The sequence below is a fragment of the Bison bison genome, unplaced genomic scaffold (assembly GCF_000754665.1).
Source record: "Bison bison bison isolate TAMUID 2011002044 unplaced genomic scaffold, Bison_UMD1.0 scf7180017864529, whole genome shotgun sequence".
NCBI classification, from domain to species: domain Eukaryota; kingdom Metazoa; phylum Chordata; class Mammalia; order Artiodactyla; family Bovidae; genus Bison; species Bison bison.
The window spans coordinates 2,717,147-2,735,244 of record NW_011495079.1 but is presented as its reverse complement, the minus strand read 5'-3'; the positions used below and the strand labels follow the sequence as shown (position 1 = coordinate 2,735,244).

General features: G+C 38.5%; 1 protein-coding gene across 4 annotated transcripts in view; it reads right to left on the bottom strand.

Annotated features, from left to right (window-relative positions):
• The window catches only part of APAF1 (apoptotic peptidase activating factor 1), an 87,157-nt gene that overhangs the window by 14,247 nt on the left and 54,812 nt on the right, over nucleotides 1–18,098 (bottom strand). For all 4 annotated transcript variants that reach the window (XM_010831576.1, XM_010831575.1, XM_010831577.1 and 1 more), the window contains 6 exons: nucleotides 15,810–15,935; nucleotides 13,335–13,454; nucleotides 11,190–11,306; nucleotides 9,166–9,291; nucleotides 2,620–2,739; nucleotides 2,192–2,317 (listed from right to left, as the gene is read on the bottom strand). In XM_010831576.1, coding sequence (XP_010829878.1) covers nucleotides 2,192–2,317; nucleotides 2,620–2,739; nucleotides 9,166–9,291; nucleotides 11,190–11,306; nucleotides 13,335–13,454; nucleotides 15,810–15,935 — 735 coding nt within the window. The remainder of the gene's footprint in view (nucleotides 1–2,191; nucleotides 2,318–2,619; nucleotides 2,740–9,165; nucleotides 9,292–11,189; nucleotides 11,307–13,334; nucleotides 13,455–15,809; nucleotides 15,936–18,098) is intronic.

Sequence of the window (18,098 nt, the reverse complement as noted above, 5' to 3'; positions counted from 1 at the left end):
ACAGTCATCAAGACAGTATGGTACTGGTACAAAGACAGAAATATAGATCAATGGAACAAAATAGAAAGCTCAGAGATAAACCCATGCACCTATGGACACCTTACCTTTGACAAAGGAGGCAAGAATATACAATGGAGAAAACATAATCTCTTTAACAAGTGGTGCTGGGAAAACTGGTCAACCACTTGTAAAAGAATGAAACTAGAACACTTTATAACACCATACACAAAAATAAACTCAAAATGGATTAAAGATCTAAACGTAAGACCAGAAAGTATAAAACTCCTAGAGGAGAACATAGGCAAAACACTCTCCGACATACATCACAGCAGGATCCTCTATGACCCACTTCCTAGAATACTGGAAATAAAAGCAAAAATAAACAAATGGTCATCTGATTTGAATTCACCCATTCTAGTCCACTTTAGTTCGCTGATTCCTAAAATGTCAATGTTCACTCTTGCCATCTCCTGTTTGAGCACTTCCAATTTCCCTTGATTCATGGACCTAATATACCAGGTTCCTATGCAATATTGCTCTTTACAGCATCAGACTTTGCTTCTATCACCAGTCACATCCACAACTGGGTGTTGTTTTTGCTTTGGCTTTGTCTCTTCATTCTTTCTGGAGTTATTTCTCCACTGAACTCCAGTAGCATATTGGCCACCTACCAACCTGGGGAGTTCATCTTTCAGTGTCCTCTATCTTTTTGCCTTTTCATACTGTTCATGGGGTTCTCAAAGCAAGAACACTGAAGTGGTTTGCCATTCCCTTCTCCAGTGGACCACATTTGTCAGAACTCTCCATCATGACCCTACTATAATCCCTATACCAACCTACTATCTTGGCAGAAAGATGTTGTTCTTTTCCTTCCAATATTCTCCCTGGTGGTTCTGTCATCACCATTTAACAAGCACATACTGAAAAAATGTTCCAGAGCAAAGAACTGGTAGTACAAAGATAACCAGACTCAGTCCCTGTCCTTGAAAAGTTTCTACTTTAATCATAAATGGCTGAGCAAACAGTGGTATGAAGTAAATGATTAATATGAGAACATGTAATAGGAACACTTAAGGTAGAACAGCTAATCGTCCCTGAGGGCCAGGAAAGAGTTCACTGAAGAATTGACCTCAAATGCTGATCTAAAAGAATGAGTCACGATGCATTGATATAAAAAAGAATAAAAGGTTGAGTTGAGCCAAAGATAAGAGTGTGCACAAAAAGGTGGAAGTAGAAGTAGTCTGGCACAGAGGAAGCAATTTAGCAGAAAGAGACAAAGATGAGGTAAGGATATAGGCTTGTAAACCACCAAGTCTCAGAGGAGCTTCAACAGGGCACTTGGGCAGCAGCAGGGAAGATAAATTGGAAGAGGTGCAGACCAGTGGCAGGTCCACCAATAAAAGAAGACAGCCTGGTCTTAGGGGTGGGGAAAAGGAAGAGAATAAGGATCCAAGAGACACTGAGTAGTAATCAATAGAACACAGAAGACAGGAAAGTCCCAGGGAATTCCAAGGTTTATAGTTTGGAAAGATGGACAGATAACAATGCCATTAACAAAGATGAAGAAAAAAGAATAGGATGGAGTCTTCAGTGTCCCCGAGCAGCAGCATCATTTCACTGGAATATGATTTTCAGAAGCATCAATTTACATCGATTACAAAAAATTTAACTGTGGGTGTACAATTAAATGTAAATCTCTTTCAATACTTTTTATCCCTATAATATCCAGTAGATGCTGCCTTTGATTACTAACAGACGAAAATATATCAGTAAAGGAGAAATCAAAAGTCCTCAATGTCATTCACTTAACATATTTGATACAAACTAAATGCCAATGGTCATCCTCCAAAAATTCACAAGAGGCAGCCATGTAGACAGAATATTATTTTTCTCTTTTACTCATTAGTTAATGTTCATCACTCAGTCATGTCCGATTCTTTGCAAACCCATGGACTATAGCCCACCAGGCTCCTGTGTCTATGAAATTCTCCAGGTAAGAATTCTGCAGTGAGTTAACTATTCCCTTCTCCAGAGGATCTTCCCAACCCAGGGATCAAACCCAGGTTGCCTACATTGCAGATGGAGTCTTTACCATCTGAGCCACCAGCAAAGTTTTTACACATTAGTTAGACTCACAATACATAACCAACACTCAAGTTTTAGGCATGCACCTTTCACCCAATTGACCTACCTTTGCAGTCTTGTCAGCAGAGGTAGAAGAAAACTTAGTAGCATCAGAGGAAATATCACAAGAAAGAACTGTATCCTGGTGACACACGAAATCTTTTTCTATTCTTCTGGTAATAATATTCCATACCTTCAAAGAAAAACTCAGAAGTTGACACTTTTCAGAACACACTGTATTACTGAGCATAATTAGCCAGAAAACAAGAGCTTTAGCACACTGATTGTTCTGACCTCTTTAAGTGCCTTTTAGTACAAATGTTCATAGACACACAGCAGATGTAGATGACGGCAATAAACAAAAAACAGGCATTTCTACTTTAGAAATTTAAAAATTTAAGTATTTACATATCAGCCATCTGCTTTTGGCTGTCACTATATAATCAATACAACAGTAAAGTATTTCGTAACAAAGAAACGTCTGTTAGAAATTACCTTTACTGTTCCATCAAATGACCAGGAAAGAAGTCTTGAATTTTTCAAGAGTCTGAAGTCTTTCACTGTTTCCTGGTGGGCTTGGAGAAAGAAAGGGTCCTCTGATTGCCAGTTCCATATCTGAATATCAAAGAAATAAGTCTGTTATAACCCTTTTCCGAAAACACCCCATTAGAAGGGTAGGGGAGAAGCATTCCCTTGTCTGAAGTCTTTCATCTGCATGGCACTTCAGTAAAATATAGACAAGAACCAAATAAGAATATGGTATCCCCATTTTACAGAGAGAGAAGAGAAAAGCTGGAGCTAATTAACTTGACTAAGGGCAAAATAAAATATTTTTCCTCCTAAATAAAATTTGTTTCCTTTGGTTGCTTGGAGAGCAGTTAATTATATCAGAAGATAGAGAAAAGTCACAATATGCCAGTGAGCTCACCATCTGATTAAATTTTCCAAAGAAAATTATCCCAATTATATATTCACAGATATCTGAAGCTCACAAGCTAGGCCAAGCCCTGATTTCAGCTCAACTGAAACTACTGAATCCTACTGGTCCTACTGCCTGTGAAGGTCCACTGACCAGAGCAGCTTCAAACCAGGCTGTGGGACTTCTGAGCTTTAGATATCTTAGCTAGCCCCCAGTACAATCTTCAAAATGACAAGTGATACAGTAGATCATTTTTCACATGGCATTCCAGGAAGAACTCCTCATGACACAAGGGAAAGAGAAGAGACTGCAATGTTGGAGACAGGGCATTCAAAGTAGGCTTGAGAAATGAACTGGAATCATGATCCACAAACAGAGGAGGGCATTTCAAACACACACTATGAATGCTTGAGTTAAAGCACAGGAGTAGGAAAAGGTGGAAAGGTTACAGGGACCTGTTCACAGTTTAATCTGGCTGGAGTACAGGATATGCAGAAGGAACGGTAGTGGGGAAAGGTTGAGAAGATATTCTAAGAAACAGCCCAGAGAGCCTGAAGCTAGACTTCTGGGCAATTAGTCAGTCTCCCACAGAATTTTCTTCTTTTTTTTATTTCAACATAAGAGATAAAAAGACAAAGAAAAAGCAGCCACCATCTCAGGTATGCACATTAATAATATTCTGGGTCTAGTTTCTGACTAGTGCAGGTTAAACAGTAGAAATCCCTTTGAGGCTTTTTCTATCAGGCTTAGACCAAATCGTAAAAGAAATTACATCTCTCTTACCCTCTTTCTTTACTCCTCTATCCTCCACTTTTAGCAGCCACCCTCCCACCTCCACCATGCCCTGGCTCTCAGACATCTCCATCCTTTCTGTCTCTGAGTGCCCATTCGTGGAAGCAAGGTTATCTTGTATGAGAGCAAGGGAACTTAAGAGAGGATCTGGAAGTGAGAGTAATTCTGAGGAGAATGAATTGGGAATTTCGGTATTTTAAGAGCTCAATAAGATATGCTAAGGTGAGGGGGAAGAAACAGAAGCTTTCTGGCTCCCCAAATCATATCAGAAAAAAAGGCACCCTGTGTGACTAAACATAAAATACCCTGGGCCATTGTAATAGGAAGTTTCTGGCTCCCTCCTTCAACTTTCTGGGCTTTAGCGGCCTAGAAGATAAGTGGATTCTATTAACAGCTCCTCCTGGTTGACTGGTACTGCCATTCCTAGCTGTGTCTGACTCAGTGTTCATTCCTGACTGAGGTTCTTACTGCTACCTTCCACATCAAGAAGTCAGAGAGCCCTCCTGAGCAGACATAACAAAGAATTTGACAATCGCTGAGGGTGAAGAGACTAGCCTTAGCAGATTTTTTTTTTTTTGGCAGTTGCTTTCTGATAAGGCAATGATGACAAAGATACTTTTTTGTTGGACTTAAATGTCCTGTGCTAATCGAATCATCTTATATAACAGCTAAACTTCTACCAACATTAGTCAAATGTATAAAGGTTGAGTCTGGCTATGTCTCTACCATTAGCTGTAATTTTTACAATGTATGTACACCAGAATTTTTTCAGCTATATAAGTTTAAATGTTTTAAAATGCTAAAGAATCTTTTATACCTGTAAGAATCAATATATTCTCAATCTCAGGTGAACACAGCTACTATTTGGGCTTTATTTACATACCAAAGATTTACATAGATCTATTTACATAGATCAAAAACTACCAAAATAGACCTCAATATTTACAGCTCTAGGTGCTATCATCAGGAGAGCTGATTCTTCAAATTTTGGCAATAACTTTAGTTCAGCTTGACAAAAATTTCCAAATCCCTACTACCACATAGGCACTAGGGATACAAAGATGATTAAAATAAACCTCCAAAATGGTAACTGTGTGAGTTATTTGCAGATTTGTTAGCTTGGTGGTGGTAATTATTTCACAATGTATACATATATCAAATCATCATATTATATGTCTTAAACATACTACAGTTTTGTCAATTCAACTTCAATAAAGCTGGGGGGTGGGGGAACCAAACCTCCAGTTGATTATTGACTAAAACACTAAAAAACTAAAACAAAAACCCAACCGATCAATTCTTAGAAATATCTACCAAGAATTTTGTTACGTGAATGTATACACATTAAAACATTTTAAATGTAAAAAGTATTCTGAGTAGAGCAGAAAGAGAGGATGAAACACAACTCATTTCTAAAAATAACTTAACTCAGATTCTAAAAATATTCGTAGATATTATTTCTCCCTCTGGCTGAGAACATCTGATCTTCAAGCAGGTCATAAAACCTATGGCTTTAGCTTTTGACAAAAAGGCTATACAGTATATAATGTCTCAGCTGAATTTCATCAGATATAGCTTAGTTTTACCCATTTCAAAGCCATCTGGAAAGGAAGAAAAGTGAATATTACACTGTTTCACAGCTAATACACTGCTATCATGGGATTCCATAATGAGTAAGTCTCTGTACTAAAGGCAAACTTCATTCCAACCATACAGGACTCACAAAGACATAAAAGACTTTTTTTCCAAAATAGTTTCTAATAGTATAAATACATGCGCGAAATACATAAATATATAAAAGAATACATACTAACTTCTGTTGAACATATGCACTTATCTCCTTTACTTCTAAAACCCCACTAAAATGACAAAGTCAAGAGAATGAGAAAGACAATAACAAAACAGAGACTGTAAAGCAGGAGAATGGTAACTGGCTTTGTAGAACCAGGAAAACAGAATCCTAAAAGCATCAGAAAGACAAAAACAAAAAAACTGACACTACAGAATTCCCCAAATGCTCAGGAACCGAGGTCACTAAAAGTACATCAAGAGGTTAGAATGAGGGTAGGTCTGAAAACAGAAGTATCAGTAGCCGCGGGAAGATGGCAGTGGTATGGGTAGCTCCCTGAAGCCTCCATTAAGAGCAGACAGAGCAATTAAGACAGCAAATCCAAAACTGCACAGGCAACATCAACAAGAAGACCGTGTTAAGTGACAAAGTAGCATCACACACCACAAGATACGAGAGTTGTAAGACTCGTGTGGTACCAGCATCTATATAGGCAGAAGCAGAGGAAAGCATGGAGAGTCCACAAACCTAAAACCAGGAGAATCCCAAGACAGCCAAGTGCCATTCACTGGAAAGTGCAAAGGACCCATGGGGAACAGCAGGAGAAATTTAATGCAAGGTGACTATGGTACAGTCTGAAAGGGCTAAAGCAATCTGGACCCTATGAACTCTCAAAAGTAAAGGGGACAGGGCCACTGGTAGTCCAGTGGCTGGGACTCTGCACTCCCGATGCAGGGGGCGGGTTCCATCCCTGGTCTAGGAACTAGTAGATCCCACATGCCACAACTAGGACCTGGTACAGCCAAATAAATATAAAAAACTGGAGCAATCCTATAATAAGGAGGGGCTGTTGGGAACAGAATTCAAAGTGAGCAAAACAAGGATGAAGGCAGAAAAGGAAAGGAAAGGTCTCAATGAAAATGAGGGAGGGGGAGAGAACAAAAGGATCTGATCAGAACAAGGCTGAATTTTTAATGCTTCAGGAAAACAACAGAAGAAACTGCAGAGCTATGAAGCTAGAAATGCTGTCCTTTCCCATCCCTTGAAAGAGTTCAAGAAAACTGACTTCATATAAAAGGAAAACAAGTCACTATTGAATACCAAAGTCGTTATGAGGGGAAAAAAGGGAATAAAGTAGTGCAGAATAATGCTCCTAAAACAAGCTAGAAAGAAGACTCTCTGGATTCAAGGACGGCTGAGGGTGGGACTGCAGTTGTGAGAACAGGGGCAGCGGCGAAGGTCTGTACACTGAGCGCTGAGACACTGCGCCACCTGCAGCCCCCCTCCTCCTTCCCCTCTGAGCTCTAGAGCCTGCATGTGGGGTCTACACCCTCCAGGCAGAAGACGGGAGACTCCTCTCTAGGAATCCGACAAGACCAAGACAGACCTAAAGACACAGACAACAAAGTTTGCCATCCAGATCACCTTTCAGAGAAGGTCTCAGTCAACAAAGAGCATCCCAATCAGCATTTCAGCATCCATCTCTGGGCAGTGGATGACCACCACACAGCTGAGGAAAGCCTTTAAATAAGAGACCAAAACAACCAAAAAGAAAATAAAAGCTGGGACTTTCCTGGTGGGCCAGTGGCTAAGACTCCACACTCCCAATGTAGGGGGCTTAGGTTCAATCCCTAGTCAGGGAACTGGATCCTACATGCCACAACTAAGATCAAAGATCCCACGTGCCACAGCAAAGAACCAGCACAGCCGAACAAATAAATATATTTGTAAAGAAAGAAAAAAACAACAACTTGGAGGGAAGAACAACTATGAAGGAAAATTAAATCTTGACAGAAAAATTATATATAACACATATTATATCATTTATATATTATTTGGGCTTCCGTGGTGGTTCAGTCAGTAAAGAATCAGCCTGCAATGCAAGAGACTTGCCTGCAATGCAGAAGACCCAGGTTCGATCCCTGGGTTGGGAAGAAACCCTGGAGGAGGAAACAGCAATCCACTTCAGTATTCTTGCTTAGAGAATTCCATGGACAGAGGAGCCTGGCAGGCTACAGTCCATGGAGTCACAAGAGTCAGACATAGCGATTAAACCACCATCTATTATTTACATATCCATCTATCCTCAGAGAAGAAGATATTTCATCTACAAAACAAGAATATATACATACTCTCAAAAAGAATAAATAAAAATAGAAACGCTCTCCAGCATTAAAAATATACCAAATGAAAAACTCAAAGAAAGGGATGGAAGATAAAGCTGAGGAAACTTCCCAAGAAATAGAGCACAGTATACAAAAAGATGAAATGTAGAAAAAGAAAATCAGATGATCAGTCCAAGAGATCCAGCATCTGAATAAGGGATAATAACAGAAAAAAGAAGTATATGGAAGGCAGGGGGTGTCAAAGAAATAATTCAAATAAACCTCTCTGAATTGAAAAACAAGTTTCCAAACTGAGAAAGATAGTGAAAGTCCAAAACAATGGACGAAATAAACACACCAAGACATACCATCATGAAATTTCACAATTCTAAGGACAAATGAAAGATCCTACAACCTTCCAAAGAGAAAGATTAGGAATCAGAATGGCTTCAGACTTCTCAACATGAGCTCTGAAATCTGGAAGAAAATAGAACATTGTCTTCAAGGTTTAGGGTAAAACAATTTCCAACTACAACCAGGTTAAGCGTTTCCTGAACTGCACTAAGGCAGAAAAGGCATCCGTAGTACACTTGTTCTACTTAGTCTGAACAGTGACACCAATGACCTAAACAAAATTTTGGGGGGATTGTGTTGGGGGGAGGGGGATTGACAAAAGGGTGGGTGCACACTCTGGAGGTAAGCAGGAGGAGGAAAAAAGCTAAATTTTCATCTTAATATGAAAGATTCAATAAATTGTCAAAGCTAAAAATCAAGAATCAGCACTATAAGTATGCACTGTGGGGGCATGAAGATAAATACCAAAAAAAAAAAACATCTAAAAGCTAAAAGCAGTGCTTTAAGAGAAATGGGGGAGTCTGCTTTTATTAAAGAGCCTTGTAGTACTATTCAAGCTTTAAAAGTATATGTACTAGAACTTTGATTAAAAATAAAGTTTAAAAGAACATACAGTAGGCTTAAGGCCTCTATATCCACAATCCTTAGCTTTGGTAAACAATTCTTTTTCACAGGATTTTAGCCCTATAATAAATATCTTACTCTTAAAGGAAACAATGAAAATATTTCAATCTAAAATAATTACTACTTTAGTAGTGTAAAGAAAAATAAATTGAAATTACATAAATGTGGCAGGAAGTATACTGACACAAATCCAAACACCAATACAGGTGGGAGAATTCAAATGAATGCTTGATTTTCAAAGTAAACAATCTCCCAGTAGAGGGCTCCAAGCCAAACTACCTGCCTCATGCACAGAAAAATACAGAACAGAATGGGTTTCATTTATGCCCACTGCATAATCTAAAAGGAAGCCCAAAGTCATCTGAAGTTTAAAACATGTGCTGGATTTGAGTCGCAACCAAAGTGTTCCCTTGTTGGAGTCAGTGTTACACCCATTAGGAGGGCAATCTTCTTCTTACCTGAACTGCAGAATCATCAGAGCTTGAGATAAGAGTCTTTCCATCAGCTGTGAACTGGATGTGCCGAACAGTGGTCTTGTGCCCATTTCTGGATTGGAAGATTCTGTTGTTCAGGAGTTCTAAAATCTACAAAGCAGAAAACCACAGAAAGTTTATACAAGGATATTCAGCAACACCTGAATTACACTCTGAAAATATTAAATCAAAACTAGACTACAGAAGGGCACAGAATTTCCATCTCATAGTGCTTTCAGCTGAACTAAAGACACACAAATGAATAGCACAAAACAGACAAACACATCTGTGCACACACACACACATCTACACTCTAAAATAAAAAACTCACTGGAATAACCAGATAGCAGTGGCAACCAGTGGTCCTTCTGAGTACTCAGCTACCCAATTCATCAAACAATGGCAGTCTAAGCTCAGTCTCCAAAAAGCAAATGACATTTAAGATGGATGAGAAGGAAGAAAGAAAAACATCCACGATGAGAGCCAAGGCAATCTCTTTACAAAATAACAGAGACAAGGAAAGATAAAGGATGGTGAGAGAGACAGGTAAAGGAAAAGAGGGTATGAATGGGCTGGAAGGCAGTGCACTAAGGAGTCTTAAAAAGGCTAAAAATTAATATGACAAATGCAGAGATTAAGAAAAGCAGAACATAACTCAAAACCTAATGACTATGTCAAAAAGGCTGTCAAATAAATTCACATCAAAAAAGTAGATACACCCTAAATAAGTACAAGAGATATAATGTACAACATAATAAATATGATTAACAGTACTGTATATTATAACTGAAAGTTACTGAGAGTAAATCGTAAGAGTTCTCATTAAAAAGGAAAAATAATTTTCTATTTCTTTAATTCTGTAACTACATGAGATGGCAGATGTTCACTAAACTTATTGTGATGACCATTTCACAATGTAAATCAAATAATTATGCTGTACGGCTTAAAATAACATACATAGTGTTGCTGTTTAGTCGCTAGGTCGTGTCTGACTCTTGTTCGATCCCATGGACTATAACCCACCAAGCTCCTCTGTCCATGGGATTTCCCAGGCAAGAATACTGGAGTGGGCTGCTATTTCCTTTTCCAGGGGATTTTCCCAACCCAGGGATGGAACCCATGTCTTCTACATTGGCAGGCAGACTCTTTACCACTGAGCCACCAGAATGCTATATGTTAATTATATCTCAATAAAGCTGGAAGGGGAAAAAAACTCAAAAAATATAAATATATATATAGTCTCCTCTTTGTGGGGCAAATGGAACTGGAGAGTATTTGTGTAATTCCTTATCACAATGAAGCCAATGTGAAATAAATGTGGCTAATGCTATAATTAACAAATTAAGAAATAATTCCAAAAAGCCAAGTGAGAAAAAGTAAGAAAAACCACCATGTTCTCTGAACTATTACATAGCTAGAAAAAATATGCTTCTGTGATGAATTTCACTCGTGATGAAATCACTTTTTTCCCAAAATGATTTTCATTTTACTATCCTTTTTCCTTCAACCTGATTTTTATTTATTTAATCTTATTTGATAAATTAAGGATTTCAAGTGGTAAACAGGTGTACTTCAATACCAAAAGCAGGACAGCAAAGATTGATGAGGTGAGTAAATATAAGGTACCAACACTGAAATTCTCGACGAACCTGATCAGAACCAACATGGAAACAACTTATACCCCTATATGGCTGAGCTTCTAAGAAGAGAAAAAAATGTTCTTTGCATAACTAAATCTCTGAGACTGTTTAATATAATTCAGGAACAGCAAGACAATTGGGCAGTGAATAAAGAACACAAAAAGACAAAAAGTATGAGACAGAGCAATAAAAGCAATATGAAAAATATACAACCATAGGATTGTAAGATTATTTTTAATCTAACAGAGGAATGACTAATATACCATAGAAAGATTTATTTACTATGTAAGTCTACAAAGCCAGGTGTCTACTTAATTTTAAATAAAAACTATACTGCTCAGAATGCTTCTGCAGACGAGAACTGAATACCTGAATGGCTCCATCTTCACCTCCGAATGCAAGGTACTGAAGATGTGAACTTAAACAACAGCAACTCACTTGAGCTTCAGTTAGGTAATCAATCTGACCTGTGTTTCCATTAATGAGCTAATGAAAAATAAGGCACAATCAGGTATTAGACTGTAAGAGCCATTTTTGTTCTTTAGAACAGAGACTGGAAAATAAAACAGAAAATAAACTGGAAAAATAAAACAGAAAATAACCAACAAGAGCTCCCAGGGGAACAACAAAGCCCTGTTCTATTCTCAGCAGCTGCATTTAGCACTTCACACTTTCATTTCATTTTACTTTTGTGGTTCATATACATTTTCATAAAGTAAAACGAGCTTTAAAAGGTTTAAAAAGCAGCTGCTGTGCCGGCCACCTGAGACACACCTGCCCGATTTGTAATCTCACAGCTAGCTCCACACACTCTTTCCCGTTTCTTCACAGAGCCCATTTTAATAGTGCTACCGTTTGTTAAAATACACTTCTCATTTTTCAAGGAGTTTGGTGAAACAGGACTGAGACAGACATTACATAAAAAGACAAATTAAAATTAAATTGGGTTTTACATCCACCAAATTCCTCACCAGACAGTGCATAGTAAGATTTTTTTCTCCTCCTCCTCCTTTTGGGAGGAGGCGGCACTGGGGAAGAACCCATTAGCACAATTTGGGTGGCTGGACTTGTAAGGTATAAACTAAGAGCATCACGTTTCATAATCTGTACCAAAACTAAAGATTATTTTTTTAAATCCCACTAATAAAAATGCCTATCATTCAACTAAAACATGTGGCCTGAGAAAATATTTCTCAAGCTTAAATCAATTGTTGGATAAATTTAACTAAGCATTACAACCTAAAAGTCCTGAATTATTTTTCAATATGAAATAAGCAATCACCTTTGTTTCAGGGACAAAGATTATAGGATCAATCAATCAAAGTAGCTTTTTCTTTATAATATTTTACCCAGCATGTTCTCTTAGGCATTCAAAATGAAGACTGAACTATTAAAAGGTGAATATCTTTCCCTCAAAAATCAATTTTCATATTCTTTTAAGTAGTGACTAAAAAAAATGTATGTTCACTTTAATGGAATGATTACTGGTCAGTTTATTCTTTAAACTCTTCCAAAACCAATGACATAATAAAATGATACTTTTAATAGTCAGATGACTTCTTTAAGTCTTACAATTATGACTACTGCTAAAGAAAGGTTATACAAATTTAATAAAGGTAATACAAGTATTGAACTTGACAAGAAAACTGTAGTGGAAAAAAACCACAAGTGGAACAATCAGTCTGCTAAAAATCAGTAATGAGGAAACCACGTTTAATTCCACATTGCAATTCATACCAGAAATACAGGATATGAGGAGTTCCTCATCAACACATTAAGGACAACAGTAAAACTTGTAAAATACAGAACAAGCTATATTTAAGAGGTGTCTCACAGCTGAACTCTGACCCTCACAGCAGACAAGGAGAAATTACCACATGCCATAGACAATTTATTCCCAGATCTCTGCTTCCTGTATTTGGACTCCACCTTAACCCTTATAAATAAACCAGCTTACAGATTTTTTTAAATGAAAAGGACCTTCTAGGTGAAGAAAGTGAGGCTCTGAGAAGTGACGCAATTCACTCAACATCACAGAACTAGCTGACGATACAGCTTGAACTTGTTCCTGGGTCTCCTGAGTGAACAGTCACCGTTCCCTCTACTACTTCCAGCTGAGCTTTGCAGCTCCAGAACGTAAGCTCTGGCCTCCCTGCCAGTCTGTCTGAAGCCTGCCAGCTCTCACACCTTCCATGTGCCTGCTCCCTCTACTCCCCTCTCCTCTTCTCTATTCTGTTTCTCTCTCCACTCCAGTTCCACTCCAATATCTAGTCTCATTTTCTTACATGTTCCTGCTCCCTGCCTTCCAGTTAACAAGAGGAGAGGAGTGCAGTAAAGCAAGGTTTAATTCTAAACACTAGCATATCTGAGCCTCAGCTCAAAACCCATGTATTTATTCAACTGACATCTACTGAGCATTTCTTAGATACTAGACAATTATGCCTGATCAAGTCCATTTTGAATTCAGAGTTTGATCAAAACAATTTTTCCAACTGTTTTCTAAAAAATACTCACTTGCAGACGTCTTATATTGTCAACTGCAAGAACCGTCACTTCATTTTCTTGAAACACAACATCTATTTCTTGCTTTAACACTGTAGCAGAGTTCTTACATACTTTCTTTGTCTCCCAGAGCTGATTAAGAGATTAAAAAAAAATACAGTAGGATCACTGCATTCTCTGAAATAATGTAAAGACAGTCTTAGTCTTAAAACAGTATACAACCATACTTTACACTCCAAATGCCTATGATAGAAAATTTTCAATTAGATTATAATTCAACAATAAATATTTATTAATTGCATTCTATAGTAAGAAGTAGGGCTTTCCTGGTGGCTCTTCCCCGGTAAGAAGCAGGGCTTCCCTGCATTCAATAGTAAGAAGTAGGTAAAGAATCCACCTGCTAATGCAGAAGACACGGGTTCGATCCCTGGGTTGGGAAGATACCCTGGAGGAGGAAATGGCAGTCCACTCCAGTATTCTTGCCTGGAAAATCCCATGAACAGAGGAGCCTGGCTGGGCTACAGTCCATGGGGTCACAAAAGAGGCAGATACAAATGAGTGACTAAACAACAGTACATGCTAAGATGCCTCAGTCACATCCAACTCTTTGTGACCCTATGAACTATAGCTTACCAGGCTCCTCTGTCCATGGGATCTTCCAGGCAATAACACTGAGGTGGACTGCCATTTCCTCCTCCAAGGGATCTTCCTGACCCAGAGATCGAACCCATGTCTCTTATGTCTCCTGCACTGGCAGGCAGGTTCTTTACCACTAGCGCCACCTTATTAACAAGAATAGTAAGAAGCAGTCATTATTAAGAGCAATGGGTGCTAGAATCAAAATGCCTTAGTGTGAATTCTAGTTCTACTGAAAGTTGTGACTTTGGGCATATTATTTAACCCTGTGCTACTCAAAGATAAGAATCTGCTATTTCTCAAATTGTCTGATAGCAAGATAAGGAGCCTAAACCAGAAAGAAAATCAACTCTATCACAAAACACACTGTTAACAGTATGCTTATGATACAGCTGATTTTTTAAAATAAGACTTTCTTAATGAAGGAAGCAGTGCTCATTTATATTCTGGCTCAAGCTTATTGAGACTTATTACACTGTAAATAGCACTGACTTAACCTTTCTGTGACTGCTTCCTCAGCTGCAAAAAGGACTGTTGTGAGAATCAGCAAATTAACACATTCACAGTACTTTGCCCAATGTCTGGCATACAGTAAATACTAAACGAATTTTAACTACAATTTGTACAAGAGACTGCATAAGATGCTACTTGGACAGACCAGGGTCTCCAGGCTCAAGAGCTTAATTTAAAATGCGTGAACAAGTTGGAGGGGTAGTGACACATTAGAGGTGAGGAGGTGGAATTCTTATCAAGGCAGAATTTGACTGAGCGACTTCCCTTTCACTTTTCACTTTCTCATGCATTGGAGAAGGAAATGGCACTCCACTCCAGTGTTCTTGCCTGGAGAATCCCAGGGACGCAGGAGCCTGGTGGGCTGCTGTCTATGGGGTCACACAGAGTCAGACACGACTGAAGTGACTTAGCAAGATAGCACTAAGAAAATGATACAGTTACATGGCATTGAAGGAGAAAAGACAGTCCTCTGAACAGAATACTAGGAAAGGCTTTACTGAAAGCTTGAGGGGACTCGTAGGATTCTTAGGATTTCAACATGGAGAGATACAGAGAAGTAGGGTATTCCAAACATAAGAAACACAGAAGCAGGGAAGTACAAGGTGTCTGGGGAAATGTGAGCAGTCCAGTGTAGGTTATTTGAAGGAATAAATCAGAAGACAGACTGGTATAGAATAGCCTTAACCACAGAGAATTTTAACAGCAATTTATTTACTCCAAATGGTAGGCAAGGCAGTCACTATCTTTTTGAGCAAAAATGACACATCTGCATTGTACATGAGGAAAATGTCTCACAAGCAGTATGCAGAAAACCAAGAAAGAAAAGACTTGCAAAGAGATTAATATAAGAAAGACAACAGGTAATGAGTACCTAAACTTGAAATGGAAAAGTAGAAATAAATGATAGAAAATGGAAAGGTAGAATCCATTCAAACATCATACCTGCCAGAGATGCTCGGAGGGCGCAAACAAAACCTTGTGCCCACCAGGACCCAGGGAAAGGAGCAGTCAAAGAATCTAACAGTACTGGCAAGTAATTGGATGTAGGAATTTAAGGTAGGGAGTCAAAAGTTATTCTGATGAAATGTATTTAAATTAACCAAAGTGCAGTTTTATCAATGGATTTTTCCAGCACCTGCGCCATGGCAACACTCAATGTACATGTACTGAATGAATGTGACTGCTATAGTCCATATACCAGCACTTTTCAAGGATAAATGTGAATCCAGCAGTTTCTGTTTTACTTCCCCCCAATAGTGCCCATCAATTTCTCAATTGGTAGGAGATTAAGCTTACCATCATTAAATGTTTAAAATGAAAATCTCAATTATTTCTCACCCTGATTGTCTGGTCATCAGAAGATGTCAAAAACGATGATCCATCAGGAGAAAACATCACACAATGGACCCAACTTAAATGTCCTCTGCAATCAGCTACTTTTAAACCTGAGTCCATACTCCACAACTACAGAATAAACACAATATATAGGAAATCACATTCATAAGCATTTTGAATATATCAAGAATATTAAAAACAGCAAGAATGATCCAGCAATTCCACCTCTATGACTACAGCCCAAAAATACATTAGCAAAAATACAAAATAACTTGTGTGGATTATTCACTGCATCAATTGTTTTTAACAGCAAAATCCCAAATGACCATCAGTAGGGAACTGACTAAATAAACCTCATTAATCACAAAATGGGACAATATGCAACCGTTAAAAAAAAGTAATGAGAAAAACACTCTGACAATGACTAGTCTATGGCACATGTTGCAAAGAATAGTATACACGTTTTTGCAGGAGTGTGTGTATATATATTTATAAATACTATATATAAGCAAACTATACTAAATGAGATGAAAAATAAATGTGAGTATAGTATTACAGTGTGATATATATAATAGATGGATATATATACCTATATTATACATATAGATACTGCTTATACATGTAAAAAGAAACATCAGGATGCTAAGACAAAAATGGTTACCTTCAGAAGGTGGGGACCAGAGTGGAAGGGATAGGGATGAAAGTCAGACTTCCCTGAATAAAACTTATAAAGCTTTGATTTGGAATCATATAAACATTTTACATATTTTTAAAAATCAATATAAAAATAACAGGATGAGCATTAAGTGGCTTTCACATTCTGACTATTCTCCACTGTCATCTAATCTTCATTTCAAATGACTGCAAAACCCTGCAACAAATGAATGTACTAACTATACATGTACACTCGTCTCCTGTTATTCATGCTGGTTACAAATTGTCAATGTCTGTCTCTAGCCTGGCTGCATTTTGTCCTGAGTTTTGCTGCAAATTACTCAAATATATTCCAGTCTAATGAAGTACCATATGTGCCTGAGTTCCTCTCATTACACTCTGAATTACAGCCCCTACTTTATGATTTTAGAACTAGCATGGACAAAACAAGTACTTCATCACATGCCCAGTGGTTTTCAATCAGTGAGTTCTATAATTATAAATTAGTTACAGGAAATTTTCTCTGCCTTGAGTCCAAGTTGAGACATACAGAGCTAAAGGCCAGAAATGAAAAGGATTCCACAACTGAAAAATCTCACTTGAAAATCCTTCCTCTCTTCCCTTCTTGCTCTCTCTCATCATTTCTGTCGTTCACAGCCTCCAAAACCAAGAAAGTGCCTATATTTAAAAAAAGGAAGACAATGCTCCTTGGAGATTTTTTAAGAAAAACAGAGGGTAAGGATTTTAGAAGTGATGGAAAGGCCAAAAGAAAAACAGAGGGCAAAGATTTTAGAAGTGATGGAAAGGGCAAAAAGTGATGTCCTTCACTCCTAATATCCAGGAAGAGGAAACTTCCAATCACACCTACCTTGAGGATCTACAGGTAAGGTGCAAGAGCTCCTAGTAGCTCTGAATCTTTCGATTCAAAGTCTCTGCTGAAGAGAACACAGCCCACAGCACCTACTCCTAACCACCACTGCAAACGGGACTGGAGCCCATTCACACTCAAAGGGAAGATTCTCACCAGGAAGGTCTTCAGTGTTAGCTGCACTGCTATACACAGAATTAGGGTTAGAAAACGAAGATCATGGCATCCGGTCCCACCACTTCATGGGAAATAGATGGGGAAACAGTGGAAACAGTGTCAGACTTTATTTTGGGGGACTCCAAAATCACTGCAGATGGTGACTGCAGCCATGAAATTAAAAGAAGCTTACTCCTTGGAAGGAAAGTTATGACCAACCTAGACAGCATATTCAAAAGCAGAAACATTACTTTGCCAACAAAGGTCCGTCTAGTCAAGGCTATGGTTTTTCCTGTGGTCATGTATGGATGTGAGAGTTGGACTGTGAAGAAGGCTGAGCGCCAAAGAATTGATGCTTTTGAACTGTGGTGTTGGAGAAGACTCCTGAGAGTCCCTTGGACTGCAAGGAGATCCAACCAGTCCATTCTGAAGGAGATCAGCCCTGGGATTTCTTTGGAAGGAATGATGCTAAAGCTGAAACTCCAGTACTTTGGCCACCTCATGTGAAGAGTTGACTCATTGGAAAAGACTCTGATGCTGGGAGGGATTGGGGGCAGGAGGAGAAGGGGACGACAGAGGATGAGATGGCTGGATGGCATTGCTGACTCGATGGA